The sequence below is a fragment of the Triticum dicoccoides genome, chromosome 3B (genome assembly GCF_002162155.2).
Source record: "Triticum dicoccoides isolate Atlit2015 ecotype Zavitan chromosome 3B, WEW_v2.0, whole genome shotgun sequence".
Classification (NCBI taxonomy): Eukaryota; Viridiplantae; Streptophyta; class Magnoliopsida; order Poales; family Poaceae; genus Triticum; species Triticum dicoccoides.
Genome location: NC_041385.1, coordinates 438,354,027 through 438,368,197, shown reverse-complemented (window position 1 = coordinate 438,368,197; position 14,171 = coordinate 438,354,027). Strand labels below are relative to the sequence as shown.

Sequence of the window (14,171 nt, the reverse complement as noted above, 5' to 3'; positions counted from 1 at the left end):
AGAACAACACAAGGGACACGAGGTTTATACTGGTTCGGGCCACCATTGTGGTGTAATACCCTACTCCAGTGTGTGGTATGATGGATTGCCTCAGGGGCTGATGATGAATAGTACAAGGAAGAACAGCCTCGCGAGGGTCTGCTCTTGAGCTGGTGCGATGAACTGCTAGGGTGAGTTCAGTCGCTTCTCTCTCTCTCTCTCTCTCTGGTTGATCTCCCCTTGCCCAAGATCTCTCTGTGTCTGGTTCCTCCTCACCTTGGGGGTGGCTAGTCCTATTTATAGGCGGAGGCCCTGGGCCTCTTCCCAAATATTGAGCGGGAAGGGTGCCAACAATTGGCCATTTTGAAGGAGAACATCTAGTACACTTATCCTGACTAAAGTCGGTCCTCGCCTGTCAAAGACCCTGACGGTGACGTCGACTTGGGCTCCACGATGACCTTCATCCTGCCGTCATTCTGGTCTTGGTCTTGTTGCACCGAAATGGTTGCTTTTGCTTGATACTCTTGCCTGCGCTTGCCCCCTTTGCACCAAAGAGGAAACAAGGACTCTGCGCAGGCCGGCGCCCGCCTGGCCTCGGTCATCATGACTTGCGTCATGGGCACCTCGTGAGGTACCCCGCCTTGATCTCTCCGCCTCCTTGCGAGCCAGCCTGACGAGGTTGTGCCCGAGGAAGCCTCCTGTCGTCCGCCCCGCGAGGCTTGGCCCCTCGCGAGAGTCTTGAGTATGTGTTGATGAAGATGGGCCGTACTGGGCCACTCCCTGAGCCACGCCGCAGGCCGCAGGCAGCAAGTCTGGGTACCCCCGTTCCCAGAACGCCGACATGCTCGCCGCCGCTCATCCCCGGTGTGCAGCTTGCAACAAGAAATTGAGCATCGGGGGAGATGCCCAGTGCTACAACCAACTACCAAAAAAGCTACAACTAGCGATAGAAAAAGCTTCAACCGGCTATGAAAAAAGCTTCAACCAATATACGACTGGAGCTATGGATGACCAAGAAAAATTACAACCGGTGACAGAAAAAGCTTCATCTAGCGATGAAAAAAGCTTTATCCAACTATAAAAAGAGTTTCAACCGTGGAAATGAAGCCATGGACGAAAAACGAAAAGTTGCAACCCAGTTATAAAAGTTACAACCACGTTGAAAAAAGCTTCAAACTTCTTATCTTAGCTGCGACCCCCTGCGATGACGATAACGCCGTTTTGCTGCAACCGTAGTAGATTTTTGCTACCACCGGCGATTGAATTTGCTACAACCGTCTCCAGCAAAAATTCGCTGCGGGGGTGTAGTCTGCCATGGCTGGTTGCAGCTCCGGCGTGGCCGGGTCCGGCGAGGTAGGCAGAGCTCCGATGCATGCGGATCCGCACGGATCTGGTCGAGGGCGGCCATATCGGCTGATTACCATGATGGCGGCGCCCCTGGGAGGCCTCCGGCGCGGGTGACGGGTTGACCATGGCAACAGGGAGAGAGAAGAGAGAGATGACCGAGAGGAAGAAGAGAAAAGGCAGGAGGGAGAAGACGCACGTGGGCAGCCCCCATCCTACGTGTCGCTAGGCGAGTCGCTAGGCGCGTTTGCGTGTGGACGCGACCGGCTGAAACTTCGGCCGGTGTGCCGTTGCCAAACTTTTTCGACGGATGCTTCAGATCCAACGCCTCGCATGTGACCGGCGCTGGGTTCGGCCGGCGCGCCGAACCCAAACGTTTCCCTTAAAAAATGCCATTCACCCCACCACCAGCACGACCGGTCCATCCCTGGGCGCTCCGCTCCCACCGTGATCCACCAACGGTCGTTGCCGATGCACCACTCCCGGCTCCTCTCTCATCTCTTCTTCCCCACGCCCCATTCTCTTGCTCGAGCTCCTCGCCGATTTTACCGATCATTGTCCTCTGATCTAGGGTTCGCTGCTGCCGGTCGCCATTCACCTGTGCCTCCGGAGGAAACGGCTCCCTGGACCTTATCCTTCTTCAAATTCTACCTCTACCGATGAGGAACGCCTCGATGGCTGTCTCTTCCGTTTCTCCTTTCTCTCCCTCCTTGCAATACACCGGCCATGATTCAAGGAAGGAGAAGGGACGGGGGTAGAGCCACCATATCAAGAGGTACCTGCCGGCGGGCTGGACCATGTTTTGCTTCCTGTTGTCTTCTCTCTTTTGGGATTTCTCATCTTTGTTTCTTTTTTGTTACAGGTAGAGTGAAGGAGCCACGCTTGACAACTTGGCGTGAGCTACTTTGGTCCAGCGGCTACCAATGTTCCTTTTTTACTTCAGAATTATAAAATCATGTTGCCTTTCTAGAATAAGATGGAGAAAGGTCCAAACAATCTTTCAAGGTATATTTACTCTTGTCGTTTCTCTCTGTAGCTGGAAATTGCTCTTTTGGGATCTGTTCTATGGCTACCTATTATCAAGCCAGTAGAATGGGGTGGGTTAGATGTGATTATTTTCAGGGGATTGAAATTGAAGGAGAGACATCTGTTCCACATCAGTTGGACAATAAATATGCATCACTTGATATCATTGTGATTTTGCACCTCACCATCTTTTTGAAATAAAGTTTAATTTAATCAAGTTCAACTCTATCATCCACAACTAACACATGTTCCATATTTAGTTGTCTGCTTAAATCCGATTCCTTTTTCTGGTAGGTGCAAAAATAGTATGATATCCCTACTGATATGTATGAATATACAGATGAAACACGTATTTACATGTTTAGTTTTTCCAGATTTGTCACACTCGATGGAAACTGGAAGCATCACTCTCCTTGGCTGAAATCACAGTGGTCAGATTATAGATCACAAGCTGTAGACGAATTGTTTCTTCTGATTTCCCAATCTTCAGGTTATGGGTCATTTCCCCTTTGCAAGAATTAATTTGTGTGGCTCCATTTTTGTTATACTAAAAAAAGATAAATGGAGTGATATTCTTATACTATAGAACTTCTAGAGTGAACAAAGATAAAAGGAGTGATATTCTTATACTACAAAACCTCTTATATACTCCATTTTGGTTATGCTGGCCTCACTTAATTGCTTTGCAGATTGAACTGACCAATCCGTGTGATTGAGGAATCCTTGTGGAGAAAAAGAATTCAAGGAACTCCGCAGCTCCGAATACAGAGGTGAGAAATCGAATCAATCGAGCAGCGCTCTGGTGATCTATTCATCTACATGTTCTGATCTGCATGTATTCCCTGTTTTTCCTCTGCTGGTTCAGCTTTGTTAAACTTATAGCAGATATAAAATACCTGTATATATATGCTTAGAACAAGCAAAATTAGAACTCTCTATCTTGAGTTGTCAGTTTGATTTACATACACATGTCACTAGAGACTAGACTATGCATCATCAAGCAGAATGTTTATGTGTGTTGCCAGTAACAAATTGTATCAAATCTTGTGTTAAAACAATGCTATCAAATTAACTTTCCAACCAGGATTTCAAGAAAAAAAATTGTGTGCTGGATCAAGAAAGGGAACATGGTAAGGAGTGGGCCTACAAGAGTTTCTCTGTTCTTATTGGTTGCCATATGCAGCTTGCGGGTCTCAACTTAATAAATACATCAACCGTGTACAGAAGGAAAAACTCATTACATGAATTCTAAGTAGGTATTTTCAGTCTTTCGCAATGTAATTTATTTATTTTTCTCTCATAATATGTTAGGTTCGACATTGGAAAATATTTGGCTTGAATGGAATTGATTTAAATCTTGAAAGACTTCGATTGAGACCCATGTTTATGTGTGTTGCCAGCCAACTGTGGAAACTGAAAGTAGAGACACAATTCACATAATAAGTAACAACTTCCGATCCAAGTTTAACAACCGCAGCTCCATTCTAGATTGATGTTAAGTTCTGAAGTGTCGCTCTCCAGATTTCTGTCTGTTTCCCTTTTATTTACCGCAATCTGCACTGTAATGGCTATATATAGAATCACTAGATTCAAGCCGAGTGAGGCATCTACTTTGTTGTAATTGGGCTTCCCTAGCATCCAATATCATGGTCCTGGCAACACTTTTCTCTGGGAGCAATACAAACCCTGGGAGGCTCATCTGAACCTTGAGTCGTTTCTCTGAAATTTATGAACTTTGCTTGCTGAAACCTCTGAACATTTCTGGAGTCTGTCACCTGATTGATTCTTCACTTGGCAAAGCAGCAAGAGGGACATTGGCTGATGCTAGAATGAAAAGAATTTGTACTGGTAATAAGACGACATTTCTGTTTATGTAAAATGGAGTTGCTTCCCAGTACCTTTGCAGATAGGTAGAGGTGTCCTGAATTTAGGCTCTGCATATTCCTTCTTATCTTCTACTCCCTCCATTCCAAAATTCTTGTCTTAGATTTGTCTAGATACGGATGTATCAAGTCACGTTTTAGTATTAGATACATCCGTATCTAGACAAATCTAAGACAAGAATTTTGGGACGGAGAGTATCTGTTTTGTTATTCCTAGTACTGGTTCATTCATCTTTTTGTCCCACTGCTTATATTTATCCTCTGGACAATTTATTTTTCTAAACTTATATATTTCGTTCAACACTTTTAGTGTTATACCATACTTGGAGGTTTATTAATGGTCGCCTTTTAATCCTTCTAGGTTCCGTCCCAAGGATCTGTTTGTTCTAACATTGCATTTCATCTATCATTATTTTCAAACAGATGCACCAAGAGGCAAAAATTTAAATATCATTATGTAAAATATGTACTGTAGCTCCATTTCATCATATATTTTAAATCGTTAACCAAAGTCATCATCTAATTCCCAGCCCACCATTTTTAGTATGTATGTCAACTCATGTATAAAATATAAAAGCCCGCAAAATTGCTACAGTGGGTAAATTTTGAGTTTAAGTGTGGCCATATATGTTAGAAATCTGAGACTAATTCCATTTAGTTTAGGTCATTCAAATGTTCTTCATGCATACAAACTGTGATCTTTAATACTCAATAGGATGAAATTTTGAACTGTAGATGTACCTGGTGCACCAAAGATCGTGGTGGTTTCAAAGTGGTATTGATTTGGCTCCTTCCTATCTCATTCAAAAGGATGGTGTCAAGCTTTCTATCTGAGCCCTCTTTGAGGTATGCCACATCACACCAAATTGTCTTATGCGAGCAGGAGCTAGAATCATACTGCCATTTTTAAAAATTCTTTTGAGAATCAGTTGACTGAATAATTGTTACACCTGCACCATGATGTGCTGATAAAATTTGGATAGTCAATCAAATTTCCAGTGATGATGCCCTAGCTGATCATGCTTCTTTACCACAATTATTTTCCTGGCAGTAGTTGTGCATGCAGTACATGTTTTCAGTTGAGCGGGCCCTCTTTTAGTTAGAGATCAAAATTCAAGCCTGACATGGCATATGAATGCTCCTAGTTTAGCAAAAGCCATGATCTTTCCAACTTTGAGAGTTGAAGGAAATCTCCCGATAAAAAATTGAAGAATTCATATAGCACAGTACAGGGTGAGCGTCCACATGACAGTACTAAAGTTGTTTTTATCATATGGAAGTTCATAAGTTGTGATTAAGAATAAAAATGCAAAGTTTCAAAAACTTATGTTTCCAGCATGATGGCTCCCCTGTTTTATGGTAATCTTTTTCAAATATTCTGATCATGGTCCTCTAAGCATTCCTGGTTTGTCACTTGAGCCTGAGCCGTGGGTCGCAGATCCAACCAACATTGATGAAATCCATAAAAGAAAAGCTTAGCTAACTCTTCATAACAAATGGACTGAGTTAGTGTGTGCACTCACCGGCCGGTGCTTCTCATAGTTTTTTTAACATGCTATAGCAGCTATACAATATCAGATTTATGGAAACATATTTCAAAATTGGTAATTAGTGTGTTCTATTTTCCTTTCCTTGGATATTTCTTATTATGTTTTAGAATTATTATTTTTCGTCTGCACTTTCAAGTATTTATGCCTGGGGTCTTTACCGGAGAAGGCTTTCGCCTCGCTTTATATATAAAGCAAACCGCCCAAGGCACACATCCAACAAGGTTCAACACAAACACACACACACACACTCACACAAAGAGGTCTCACGAACACACAGAGTAGTCATAAGGGTCAATGCTGAGGGCACAACACAACAAGCCCTGAGAACAAAACACACACTCAACACAGCAACCCGAGCAACATCTAGTCGGGCTCCGGTGGAGGGGGCGGAAGCGGGGGCGCCACGCGGAAGGCCATCGATCAAAGGTCGGCGAGGAGGTTGTTGATGGCGTCCCGGTCCTGGGGGCGGCTAAGCGGCCGCCAAAGCTGCAAGTAGCCACACATTTTAAAGATTGCATCAGTCGCACGTCGAAGAGGCACTTTCTGAATAACAAGCTTGTTGCGGATGGTCCAAAGCATCCAGGCGAGGACCCCAACGCACAACCATCTAATATGGCGGAAGCGAGGGGAGGAGGCGTGGATCTCCGCAAGTAAGTCGGGGAAGTTGGTGTTGCCCCACTGTCCACCAACTGTCTCGCGGAAGCAGGACCACAGGAACTGGATAGTGGAGCAAGAGAAAAAGATGTGGTTAGCATCCTCCACCGTGCCGCACAGGGGGCACATCCCATCTCCTGGCCCATTACGAGGACCTCAACCCCAGAAGGGAGACGTCCACAGATCCACTGCCACAGGAAGATCCTGATCTTCAGAGGTAAGTGAATGTCCCAGATCAGGCTAAAGAGCTCAGGGGCTGACGAGGGGGCGATGGCAGCGTATAAGGACTTAGTGGAGAAGCGGCCAGAGGGCTCCAGACGCCAAGAGAAGGAGTCAGGGGTACCCTCGACATCCATCGGAAGAAGGGCGATGTCCTGGAGGAGGGAGTCCCAAGCGGCTACCTCAGGGGGGCCGAAGGGGCGCCGGAAAGCGAGCCGCCCTAAGTCAATAAGGGCTGTCTCGACAGAGACCCGAGGGTCAACCGCAATGGCGAAAAGTTCCAGGAATCGAGCAGCCAGGGGGAATCCCCTAACCAACGATCGAACCAGAACAGGTCGAGGACCCGGAGCCAACCGAGATGGACGTGCCGATAGGGAGAACGGGAAGGAGCTGAATAACAGCCCTATCAGAACTGGGAGCCACCAGAGCACTGACAGAAGGCTAGAGGTTGGCCCCTGAGGTACTTATTTTGGATGATGGTAAGCCAGAGTCCTCCCTCCCCATTGGCGATACGCCAAAGCCACCGGGTCAGGAGGGCAATGTTCATGCGCCAAGAAGACAAGATCCCAAGACCACCTTGGTCCTTGGGATTGCAAATGTCTAGCCAGCTCACCATATGGTACTTCTGCTTGTCACCCTCGCCCGCCTAGAAAAACCTAGACTGGTATTTGGTGATCTCCTGATGGAGAGTCTCATGGAGGCTGTAGAAGCTCATGAGAAACCAGAGTAGGCTGGCCAGCGAGGAGTTGATGAGGATTACCCGGTCCGCTTTCGAGAGCCACCTCCCCCTCTAGGGCTCAACCCAGTGCTGCATCCGGGTCACAGATGAGCGGAGGTCAGCCACGGTGAGTAGAGAGTCACTAATGGGTATCCCCAAGTAAGTCGTGGGGAAGGTACCCAGGCGGCAGTTCAGCCGGTCAACAATGGACTGTGCCTCCTCCGGAGGATAGCCAAGGATCATCACTTCGCTCTTATCGAAGTTGATAGTGAGCCCAGACATCTGCTGGAAGCAAAGGAGGAGGAACTTCAGGTTCGCTATGTCGGACGCGGAGCCCTCCACCATTATTATGGTATCGTCTGCATATTGTAGGAGGGAAACCCCTCCCCCTCCTACCAGATGAGGGACTAAGCCGTGGATAAGGCCAAAGTTTTGGCCTTATGTTTTGGCCTTATCCAGGATGACAGCAAGGGCATCGACCACCATGTTGAACAGAAACGGGGAGAACGGGTCACCCTGGCGAACCCCACAGAGAGTGGGGAAGTATGACCCGATCTCACCGTTAATGTTAACCGCGGTCCGACCGCAGGAGACGAGCTGCATAACTCTGGTCACCCACCGGTCATCGAAACCCTTACGGAGCAATACTTCTCGAAGGAAGGGCCAGTGAACCGTATCATAGGCTTTATGGAAGTCAAGCTTCAGGAAGACCGCACGATGGTGCTTGGACCGGACTTCATGAAGAACTTCGTGGAAGACCAAAACCCCATCCAAAATATATCGGCCTTGGATGAAGGCGGATTGGCTGGGCTGGGTGATGGAGTCAGCTAGAAGGGTCACCCTATTGGCATACCCTTTAGCCAGAATCCGGAATATCACATTGATCACAATGATAGGGCGGAACTGGCGGATGTCAGAGGCGCCCGAAACTTTGGGGATGAGCGTGATGACCCCATAGTTTAGGCGCCCAAGTTCCATGGTCCCCGAGAAGAATTCGTCGAAGAGGGCCATGACCTCCGGTTTGATGGTTTGCCAGAACGTTTTGAAAAACGTTACTAGTAATCCATCCGGACCCGAGGCCGAGGAGGGGTTCATACCCTTGATCGCCGCGAGGACCTCGTCCTCCGAGAACGGTGCCACCAAGGCAGCGTTAGTCTCGTCGGACACTAACTGGCCCACCGACCAAGTATCGAGGGCCAGTGCAGCCCCACCCCGAGCAGGGCCGGTCCTGCGATTTTGGGGGCCCGGGGCGAAGCAGAAAATCAGGGGCCCCTAATATAAAGGTCACACAATAATAAGGCATTTTTTTAATTGTTACAAATAAACACTTTAATGGACCCAATTTTGATATTTGCATCTAATTTTTTTAGATGTTATCTTAAAGGTTTATTCTAACATCCCGCTGAGCATTGGGGACCTTAAGTTCATGATTCACATGACACATGATCACTCATTCTTCTACTGAGGACATACATGTGCACAGACGAAAACTACAAATGTTAGACATTTGCCGATCCTAGAAAACATCCAAAAACCCGACTACAGAATTACCAAACAAAGGCAAAAGAACTATACATAGATACATAAGTTTGAGTCTCTTAAAATAATTCTCGATGCAAATTCATTTATGATCGGGTCGACGTCAATTTTGTCCAACAGTTTCTTATAGATGCATAGTATTACCAAACCATTATCTGTGCAAGATATGCATCATATATGTATGTGAAGGCAAATTACTTAATTAGCAACATACATAAGGATTGGGGAATAGGTAATAGTACGATGATATACCTCATATCAATCGGATCGGCTTCCCTGATTAGATGGTCAGCAATGAGGCACTCAACGATGTACGTGTCGCGTTTGCAGTCCACATCTTACGCCCAGCGCTTGGAAACTGGATACCGGCCGGAGGCGCTCGGCGCTGTCAATTCCCGTGGCCTGGCGACGTGCTTGAGTGCTCGCTGTAGCCAGCTACTGGAGAATTGTATCTGCCGGCGGCCTGCGACTTGTGATCGAGAGTTCGTGACGGGGGAATAGAGAATAGGGCAGTGAATTAGGGATGCGATCTCACGTGTCACGAGACAGGATCGTACTGATTGGACGATGTGATTGGGTGCGTATGGTGTACTTTCCTATATTACTACGTCTTTCCTTGGGTTAATATCTGGGAGGGGGCCCGGGGGTTTGGGGGGCCCGGGGCGGCCGCCCCCCCCTGCCCCCCCTCGGGGCCGGGCCCCCGAGGGGTGGGGGAGAATAGGGCTTTATAGAAGCCATCTATGTGGACTCGGATGTCCGAGGGGCGAACGAGCTGGGCATCTCCATCCCACAGAGAATGGATGGAGTTCCGTCATCGCCGCCCATTGGCGATCGCCTGGAAGTAAGCCGTATTAGCGTCTCCACGGAGCACCTACCGTTGGGTGCCGCGGAGCCTCCAGTAAGCTTCTTCGTCCGTGTAGATGGTCGAGAGCTGATCCTCGAGATCATATCTCAGCATCCACTCATCCGGGGAAATCACGGAAGTGTCAGCGCGGGTGTCCAGTGCTTGGATGGCAGCCAGGAAGGCTTTCTTGCGTTCGCGGAGGTTTCATTCTACAGCTGAACAATTATATCTCAAAATAGCTTGCGCCCCCTATATTTGATCCTTCTGCCCTCTGTTAAATTCAACCTCTGATTGACATTTTCTTTCACTGTTGTTGTATACACGAGTGTGTACCAAATTATACAAAATGAAATATTGTAGAACAGGCATATTCAAAACTGTTTTTTGAAGTTAAATATCTCATGTGAGAAGCCTAGATATAAGAAATATAGGTGCAAGGCGATTGTTTTGAGGTGTCAATGCAACTTACAGTACATGGATCTGGTTAAAACTTTGATACTTCATGCTTTGATATGCTGCTACGGTAGCTCAATACTGATGAAACAGAAGGATTAAACAATACGGTCCATGTCATCCTCGATCTGTGTTGGTATGCATCCTCTCCCTTTCCTTTCCTCTCTACTAAGTTGTCTCTCCTTTTCCTTTAATTATTCATGTGATCTTTCTTGCTCTGAGAAGCTCTTCATGATGCACAGAAGGATTCAGTTTCTGAATTCTAATCAACATGTTTCAGTTGTCTATTGCAAAAATGTTCTATGTATATTATGCGAGGTAAAGGGTCGACCAAATGATCATATATGTATTTATATAGAATCATATCTATCTGTTGGCAGCCATGTCTGATGCATACGTCTTTGCTGATTAAAAAAATATGCACAAAGACCTACGTGAAATCGCTCGATAAACAAAAAATACTGCTCGACCGATTTCTTCCTCTTATTCACTGATCCATTTTATAACACAAAGCGCTCACATGGGCTCTCTTGGGCGCGGCGTGTTGCCGCGCCTCTGCCTGCTAGTCAGGATTAATTGTTGCTATCTAGAGTATTTAGTGAAAGATGTGTGATCAGAGAAAATTAGATCTAATCCTAGAGTAATTATGGGGAGCACAGTTGAAAGCATCGATGGTAAAGGATGTTTAGTTTGAAAACCCCAAGAGATGGGTGGTAATTTGAGGAAGTAAATCTGACGGTCCACGATCACTTGATCCAAGGGCCATGGCACCGGTGTCATTCCTAGCGGTCTCCTATAAAAGGGGTACGGCATCCGGATTCGTGGTTTGAAACTGACCCAAATTCACTCCCCCCCCCCTCCCCCCAAATCATCTCGGGCCGGCCCTATGTCGTCCCAAAGCAGCCCGGCCGGAGCGCTGCCCGGTTTCCCTAAACCTATGTGCTACCTTGCCGCCGCCGATCTACCCCGTGCCCTCGAACGCTGCCGCATGCTGCTGGACAAGCTGCTGCAACATGAGGACGGGTGGGTGTTCGCCAAGCCGGTGGATACATACGAACTCGGACTCCGCGACTACCACTCTATCATCGCCGAACCCATGGATCTCGGCACTGTCAGCCGCCGCCTTGAATTGCGTCGCTACCCGAACCTGCTCTGCTTTGCCAAGGATGTCCGGCGTACCTTCAGCAACGCCATGACCTACAACAACAAGGGAGACGATGTGTACGAGAGTGCTGCTAAGCTCTCTCGCATCTTCGAGTCAGGGTGGGCCTCCATTTTGGCGGCGCTCCCGTCGCCGTCGCCGGTCGCCATGCGCAGGGCAAGGCTCAAGGATGAGCTGCCGCGGCTGCCGGTGGACTTGCAAGGGAAAGCGGTCGTCATTATGAAGGACATCGGCGGGTGGATCCAGGAGGCGGATGGGAGGGTTGAGGTGGATTTCGACAAGGCCGACGAGGCGACTCTTGACAAGCTCGAGTGGCTGCTCGCTCTCGCCACCATGAGGAAGGTAATTATTTTCTCCATTTGGAGTCCTTATGGTTCTGATTTGGGCAGCATAATTTTGCAATGCTTGGTAGCAATCTTGTCCAAAGCGACTATATTTATTGCAATGCTGTTTAGCGATCTATTCCAAACGTGCTCGTCTAGGCTGTGTTAAAGATGGAAACCTATTTTTGATGATATAATAAGAATTCCAGGGTGTCAGGTTGTACCAACGTGAAGAAAATCCCATTTTTGGGACAGAAAGGTGCATATTTTCGTCATATTGGAATTGGTAGTGATATTGTCACAATGCCTTTCTGGGAGGGTGAATTGCATTGTTGATACAAGAAGTTTTGTCCAAGAAGTTTAGTTTCATACATCAAGTAGTATCAAATTTTACACTTGGGTACATGATGCTGCATAAATGGTACTCCCTCTGTAAAGGGAGTACAGAATCCTTGTGTCATGCATCTATATTTTGGATCTTGTTAGTGTGTCCTGTAGCATAATAGTATAAGCTTGCTGCCTGACAATTAGTAGGTTGTTTTTTCTGGAGAGGGAATTGAATGCTGAGAGATGGTGAGAATTTCATTTTCACTGAAGTATGATGATTTCAAGTTTTCAACCATAGTCACTGGGACCTGAAGCCACTACCTCTGGTACTCGTCAGAGAGCTCCCAAATATACTTGGATTAGAATAAAATTGTTATCTGACTTGAGAATAAAGAGATTCATTGCTGGGTCATTGACCTGGATTAACCAGCTTTGCAACCACATCCCGAAGAACACTAAGTCTCTAATAATCTCATCAACTTCCAATGGTTGTACATTTTTAACGGAGGGAGCTTTTGACATAATGTTTCACTTCAAAATACTAATATTGCTGATTATAGTCTGTTACATTTTAAACTGAGAGTCTGTGGATGTCTACCTTGTTACTCACTTGTGTTTTGAGTAGTCATGATCACTACTCTAGTTGATTTGGCATTTTGAGGCTTGAAAATCTGCTTCTTTTTTTACGCACTGATGGAAAGGAATCTACCGCAAATACTACTCCATCCGATCCAAAATAAGTGTCGTGGTTTTAGTTCAGAACTAAAACCACAACACTTATTTTGGATCGGGGGAGTAGTTTGTAGTCATTATTATTCATGGGGAGTTGCTGCATGTCTGCTACTCGCATTTACAACTGCAGTTAGAATGCTTTGAAGCATCAATCATAGTAATTTTGTATTCCTTGAGATTGTGAATCTTATACCTAGATTTCTTTGTTCTCCTTCTTTTGTGAAGTGTTTTCCTGATAGTTGACACTTTTGACATGATCATATCTTTCCTTCTAGTTGTAATGTTTTCCTGGACATCACACCTACAACTATTGCTAGGATGTTTTGAAGGAGTATAAATGCTGACACTTTTGACATGATCATATCTAATATTTTGTTTTGCCTTGGATCATGATGTTGCCCTTTTTGGTTGCAGGAGGCAGGAGCGCTGGATAATCAAATTTGATGCGGCGCTGCATGATTTTACCAGCATCAATTGCTTTTCAGTTCCAGAACGCTGTTGACTTAAACATGGTTTCCCTCTTTTGCGAATGAGTATGAGCATGATTTCTAAGTGGCCGTAACATCGCTAGCCTAGATATCCCTGCTCTGGATTTGTATGAATACCCCAGTGTCAGTGTGGTTGTAATTTGGGGGTTTGTAGCTGGTCGGTTATTCTGTCTGTTGGTATATTGGAATTAGACTTTAAACCTGTGATGATACTGAAGAACTGCAACGATGTGTGGAAGTCATGTTGTTCGATTGTTCATTAAATATATGATTTCGCGGGCGGATTTTCTGCCATGAATTGCACTGCTCAAAAGATTGGTGGCAATGCAATCGAAGTATATGGATTTGGAGGGAAAATGTAACATGGACCATTGGACCGTAACTTCACAAAGTCTTTGTTCTAGTGATCTTTGTCTTGTTTCACTTCCAAAATTTAGTACATACTTGGGAAGAGGATCATGGACAGCAGCCAGAGCGGGAAGAGCAGAAGCTCTTTTGTTTTCACCGTGAGGGAGGAGGAAAGGTCTACATTTTGTTTTTCTCTTTTTCTTTCTGTTTTGATTCGGGTACTTCAGAGGTGATTCGTGTGTGAAGTTCTTTGGGTGATTGATCTGTTCTTCCGTGGTCGACCAACGATTTTGGTGGCTCCACTGAGTATTTTCTTCTTGTTTGGATGGAGCAGAGCTCTCCGTGCGCATGCCTTTGATTTTGGAGAGCTCTTTTCTTGGTGAGGTTTTTTCGCACTTCTCATTTGGTCTGCCTGTTGGGTTTCCCAAAGAAAAGGAGGGGGGAGAGACTATCGAACACCTAGACTCAAAAGACCTCGTGCACACGGGTATCCAGCAACATTCTGTTGCAAGCTTTCTGGGTACCGACAACACACAATGGATAGAAAGGTGATATGAGTAGGTAGTCTAGGTGTATAGGTTT

The 14,171-nt window shown here is 46.2% G+C and overlaps 1 protein-coding gene and 1 long non-coding RNA gene across 3 annotated transcripts; both read left to right on the top strand.

Moving 5' to 3' along the window:
• The first annotated feature begins 1,752 nt into the window (after positions 1-1,752).
• On the top strand, positions 1,753-5,078 carry LOC119276399. Of its 2 annotated transcripts, XR_005136575.1 has the most exons (5): positions 1,753-2,098; positions 2,186-2,328; positions 2,724-2,839; positions 3,039-3,119; positions 4,968-5,078. It is a non-coding gene; the product is annotated as an uncharacterized LOC119276399 (long non-coding RNA). The 2 variants fall into 2 exon arrangements; XR_005136574.1 differs by lacking the exon at positions 4,968-5,078 and having other exon boundaries at positions 3,039-3,427.
• Positions 5,079-9,863: 4,785 nt separating this feature from the next.
• LOC119276395 (transcription factor GTE3, chloroplastic-like) lies at positions 9,864-13,483 on the top strand. The gene is made up of 2 exons (XM_037557451.1): positions 9,864-11,713; positions 13,168-13,483. The coding sequence occupies exons 1-2, from the start codon at positions 11,096-11,098 to the stop codon at positions 13,195-13,197; spliced, it is 648 nt and encodes a 215-aa protein (XP_037413348.1). The 5' UTR covers positions 9,864-11,095; the 3' UTR covers positions 13,198-13,483.
• The last annotated feature ends 688 nt before the right edge of the window (positions 13,484-14,171 follow it).